Source organism: Malania oleifera, chromosome 5 (genome assembly GCF_029873635.1).
Source record: "Malania oleifera isolate guangnan ecotype guangnan chromosome 5, ASM2987363v1, whole genome shotgun sequence".
Taxonomy (NCBI): domain Eukaryota; kingdom Viridiplantae; phylum Streptophyta; class Magnoliopsida; order Santalales; family Ximeniaceae; genus Malania; species Malania oleifera.
The window spans coordinates 28,877,543-28,883,160 of record NC_080421.1 but is presented as its reverse complement, the minus strand read 5'-3'; the positions used below and the strand labels follow the sequence as shown (position 1 = coordinate 28,883,160).

General features: G+C 37.3%; 1 protein-coding gene across 1 annotated transcript; it reads right to left on the bottom strand.

Moving 5' to 3' along the window:
* Window positions 1-650: 650 nt before the first annotated feature.
* On the bottom strand, window positions 651-1,409 carry LOC131155901 (uncharacterized). The gene is made up of 2 exons (XM_058109349.1): window positions 1,270-1,409; window positions 651-1,035 (listed from the first exon to the last, which is right to left on the bottom strand). Exons 1-2 carry the CDS (start codon window positions 1,407-1,409, stop codon window positions 651-653), a joined length of 525 nt encoding a protein of 174 aa, XP_057965332.1.
* Window positions 1,410-5,618: the final 4,209 nt, after the last annotated feature.

Genomic DNA, 5,618 nt, shown 5'->3' with positions numbered 1-5,618 from the left:
TCCAATTGTTCTGGATTGAATGCCACTTGAAGTGGAATTATTATTTTTCTCACATTGTGGTTTCTCTGTTGGGTTATCAATAGCAGCTTGGTAGCCATGATTTTTAGGATTCTGTCTCGGCTTCCAATATGCGGGCTTCCCATGTATTTCCCAGCAATTATCTTTTGAGTGGCCTGGCTTGCGGGAGTGCTCACACCAGGGTCTTCCTTTCTGCGTTTTTTTGCTTGTCTCAGCAAGAATTCCCCTTGAAATGAGGGCAGACATTTCGGGCCCATTGTTTCTAATTAGAATTGGCTCCTTCAACATCACTTTGCGCCGGTTCTCCTCTCGCTTCACCTCCGAGAAAACTTCCCGAGTTGAAGGTAGAACATCGGGCGAGAATCCTCCCTCGCATCTCGTCCAAGTCTTGGTTGAGTCCGTCCAAAAATTCGAAGACTCGTTCATTCTTGAGTCTTTTCTTGTATCGGGCATTGTCTCCAAGGCATTCCCATTCTTCCTCAATGCTCAGGTCGAGTTCTTGCCAGAGATTCGTTATCTCCATATAGTAGTCTATGACCTCTTTCTCCTTGCTGCATCTGCCATAGCTAAGTTTTGATCTTAAAGATTTGAGAGTAGCTTTTAGTGTCTGAGTATGTCTCTCGGACAACATCCTAGACATCCTTCGCCGACGATAGGAACAGATAGGTCTTGCCGATTGAAGGTTTCATGGAGTTCACCAGCCATGCAGTCACCATGGAGTTCTTCGACTTCCACTTCTGCAGAGTTGTAGCATCAGTTGAGGCGGGCTTCTTTTTCTCGCTGGTAGGGTAGCCTAACTTTCCTTTGCCGTCAATCACGAGTTTGATTGACTGAGCCCATTCACAGAAATTCTTTCCGTTCAGTCTCTCCATTGAGAGCAGGAGGGACGAGCTGTCTAGCCCATTCGAATTCAAGGTGGAGGTGGCTTTTGTCTCGCCGTCGAGAGCTTTAGAGGTTTCGACCCTTTGCTGTTGACGACTCCTGCTATCGTTAACTAGGATTATAGAAACCCTAGCTCTGATACCATGAAATCAGAATAGGTATCTATATTTCTTGAATGAATAATTTGTACAAGCCAATACATTATACTTATATTACAATCGGGTATGCTAAAGATGGAAACAGTCTCCTAAAATAATCTCTCAATAATAGACAATTCTCTACATAAATATCCCCTAAATCATTCCAATACACTCGGGATTTCTACAAATCATCTTACTAAGAATAGAAAAAGGGCAACATAGCGCACACAATTCCTGTGCTATGGGGTCTGGGGAATGGGCAGACGATGATGGGTCTATAGCATACAACCTTACCATGCATTTTCGCAAGAGGCTGTTTCCACACCTCGAGCCCATGACCTTTAGGTCATACAACGATAGCTCCACCATTGCACTAAGGCTTTCCCTTTAATACAACAACAAGTCTTAATTCCCACTAGGCGGGGTCAGCTACATGAATCTTCTTCCGCTAATTCATTTGATCAAGAGCGTTTTCCTCTATTAGATTAAGGGCTATTAAATCCTTCTCATTACCTCATTCCAAGTTATTTTAGGCCTACCCATACCCCTTTTTATATTAGAAACAATAACTAACTCACTCCTCACAGGTACTCTACTAGGCTTGCGTTTCAAATGCCCAAACCATCTAAGCCGCCCCAACTTTATCTTGTTTTCAACAGATTATATGCGTAAATTATTACGCATATGTTCATTTTTTACTTTATCTTTTGATGTTAGACCACTCATCCACCTTAATATTTGCATATCAGCAATGTTTACTTTTTGTACATGTTGTTTCTTAGTTGCCCAACATTCTGAACCATAAAGCATAGTTGGCCTTATAACCGTCTTTAAAACTTTCCTTTTAATTTTAAGGGTATTCTACAATCATACAACACGCCTGACGCACTCCTTGATTTTACCCAACCTGTTTTAATTCTATGCTTCAATTTTTTTTTCTGCTTGCATAATAGATCCAAGATATCTAATTCTATCAGTGCTATTAATCTCTTGATTATCAAGTTTAATCTTCTCTCTATTGCTACTCATTACATTACTAAAATTACATTTCATCTATTATGTTTATTTTAATAAGAATAGAAAGAACTTTTTTAAAAAATCAATATAAAACAGCCAACCAGTCATGCTAAACGCCATAAAAATGCATTTCCTTGAAATTACCAGCGACATTAACCCATAAAGAAGCCAAATAGTGAATCTTGTCCTAAACCAAAAAGTAAGTCTTCTTCCCCTTAAAAATGTGAATGCTCCTTTCCATCCAAATATCTCACAACATAATATAAGTCATACAACCCACATATTCATAAAGTTGACCTGTTTTTGCTCTTGCTGAATCCGAAACTAGAGATAACTAACATATCCTCCTTGGCTCCACCCACTCCAAAAAAATTCAAATTTCCCCAGTAAAACAAAAAGCTTGTTCCATATCCTTCAAGAGGAGAACATTACATAAAAAAATGAGATGACAAATTCAGAACCATCGACCTACTCTGCAACGCGTTGTTAGTGCTAACTCTATTAAGAACAACCAACCAAATCAAAGCCTCAATTTTTGAGGAAATTTTGTCTAGATACATACTATGATCAAGTGAAATCGATATGTTCTCTTGGATCAAAAACCCAAAGAAAGAGTTGCAAGAAAAGTCCCCACAAGAAATCAGTACTCACTTACCTTTCATCCTCCCCACTAGAGAGACATCCTGCCTTTTGAATTCATGTATTTGTAATTGGGTGAACTGAACCTGATAACTGGTCACACGAGTTTGTGCTGGTCTTTGATTAGTGCTCAGAACTGGGTAAGTACACTAGTATTGAGAATTTCAAATGCATCAAACTTGTGCAAATTGGTCCTATAGGCTCCTTGTATTGTCATATTCATGGTGTCATGAGGCCAGACATCCTCAGTGACAAGGAAAAGACTTTTTTACTTTTTTTATTTTTTGAAGTGGGGGTTGTGGGGCGGTCTTTTTGAACCTTAGTGCATTCACATGAATAGCATTTGGTAACATTTATGCATGTATGCCACGTGGGCTGGAACTCTAAGCATTGACTTAATTTGGTGGCTCTGCTATTAGGAAAGTATATTTTTCTGCATAAATTTCTAGATATTGTGCATGAAATTATAATAATTTGTACTTATAGAAGACAACACTTGGTCAATTTAGAATTGTCAGAATTTTTTTGATTTTGTTCTTCAAAATCTTTCTATTCAAAAACTTTAGGATAGGATAACTATGGTTTCAAAATTTTTTATTCATTATTTGTTAGTTTTTTTTTTAAAAGAAACGAATTCTTAATGTTATTTTTTTTTTCCCTTGTATTGTCTTGTTTAAACTCAATGAACATCATCAAACTCAATGAACATCATCAAAAGAAGAGAACTAATGTGTGCTCCATTTAATTTTTATGGAGAATGAAAGTGCGAAGATAAAGACTGTTGTAAGATCAGATTGTGTATCTTGATTGTAGATTATCATTGGGGATTTTTCTGAAAATGAGACTTATTAAGGTATGAATGTCTGTTCACTGCATTGTAGACTTGTTACTCTTTCCTTCTTTTTGGTTATTGTTAAATCAAAATAGGTACCACTCGCATCTTTCCTTTGTTATATATTGTACAACTTATTATCTAAGTTTTTCTTGAATAATATATATAGCTTGCTATTTATCTAATTCTACAGTTCTTGTTTATCTTGAAATGTCATGATGCAGAATTATGCTTTTGGAGTTTGATATGGTGTTCTATATTATACATTATGTATAAGTTTGGTCAATTTACTCTTAGTTTTTTCTAATGGTTTGTCGTGAAATTCAGCTTTGTTATGGAAACTGTTTCACTGGTTGTCTTTTTTTTTTTTGGGTAATATGCCACTGTTTAATTTCCCCACTGTATATTTGGTTCATAGGAAGCCCAACTCGAGAGGGGTTAGGCGCCTTGGGAATTTGATGTCTAAAACCATTTCTCTATTGGGGAAATGGTTCTGGAGGTTTTTCTAGAAACAGATTCCTTTAGTCACAAGGTTGTGGAAAGTGTGTGGTCTTCATTGCAATATGTGATGGTCCCACATCAAATGTGTACCAAGGAGATTTTGGGTTTATAAGGTTGGTTTGAGGTTGAACTATGTGAGATGCCTTTTATAGGTCTGGGCCAAAGCAGACAATACGTCACTGGAGTTGGACCCAGGACCGTTATATTTCGTATGAGAGCCATCCTGCGGGTACTATCATGTGGATGGATCCTACACAAAGGTGTAAGCTACTTTGACGAGGATGACAAAGATTGGATGGGAGAGCCTATCACGGTCCCACATTAAATGTGTATTAGGGAGATCTTGGGCTTATGAGGTTGGTTTGGACTTCAACTATGTGAGATGTCTTTTATAGGGCAAATCCATGAAATCAGTGGGCCAAAGTGGACAATACCTCACCGGAGTTGGGCCTAGGACCATTAAACAATGATTGGATGTCATGGGAGTGTTTTATATTGCTACTGCAATTCTTTGGAAGTTTGATTCTTAACTTTCTTGCGTTTTTTCAACTTATTCTATTACAAGGTTGCTGCCAATGTAAATGCTACTTGTTTTTGGGAGGATCTGTGGGTTGTGATGCTTCTTTGCCTATTTTGCTTCATCATCTTATAATGCTTCAATTGCTTCTTTTATTCTTTTGAGGAGAATTCTTTTTTATTGGATTTTTGTTTCTTTTGGAATTTGAGAGAAGTGGATGAACGTGTTAGTTTGAAGGCGGTTCCTTATTATTTTGTTCCTTATCCCATAGTGACACTCAAACTCGGCAAGAGGAGAACTTTGGTATCTAATATCCTTTTTATCTTTTCCGTATCTCATGGCCTGGATTGGGCCATGGGTATTCTTTTCTAATTGAAATCTCCCGCTCCTTTTCCCTTGGAGAATGAATTTCGGAAGGGTAAGGACATGTTCAGTTTTGGAAAAAGTTTTTATTTCCTATTTTCAGTTTGCCAAATAATTACAAAATTGAACCTTCTTTTCCAATTTTCAAGCATTTGTATACAAAAGTGGAAAAACATCTTTTTAGTGTTTTCTAGATTTCTTGTATAAATGTTGGAAAATTGAAAAACAAGGTAGCATTTTTGTTATTATTTGAAAAGCTGAATGGAAAATGAAAATGGTTTTCCCCAACTGAACAAGACCTAAGGTTCTATGAAAGATTAAGACATTCACATAGATTTTGATTCATACTGTGAGCATTTGTCGGTAAGGATCTTTTGAGAAAAAAATTAGTCCGAATATGTGTGATATGCTTTGATTGTAATGAGACTAGTGAGCACTTGCTTCCTCATTGTCGGGTTGCTTTGCGGCTTTGGTCTAAGCTCTTATTTTTATTTTTTTTATAGAGAGACGAGATTGTCTCCTCAAGCTTTGGATGATCTTTTGAGGGTGAAGATGTAGATTTTTGGTAGTAGGAAAAAAAGAGGGGCTAATGCAGTGTGCTTGGTTTGCTCTTCTTTGGATTTTGTGAAGGAAAGTTGTTACGTGTTCCTGCTTGAGGTATAGTTCCCTTTGTCATTGGGCATTGTCTTTTGGAAAGTTTGAGGTGTTT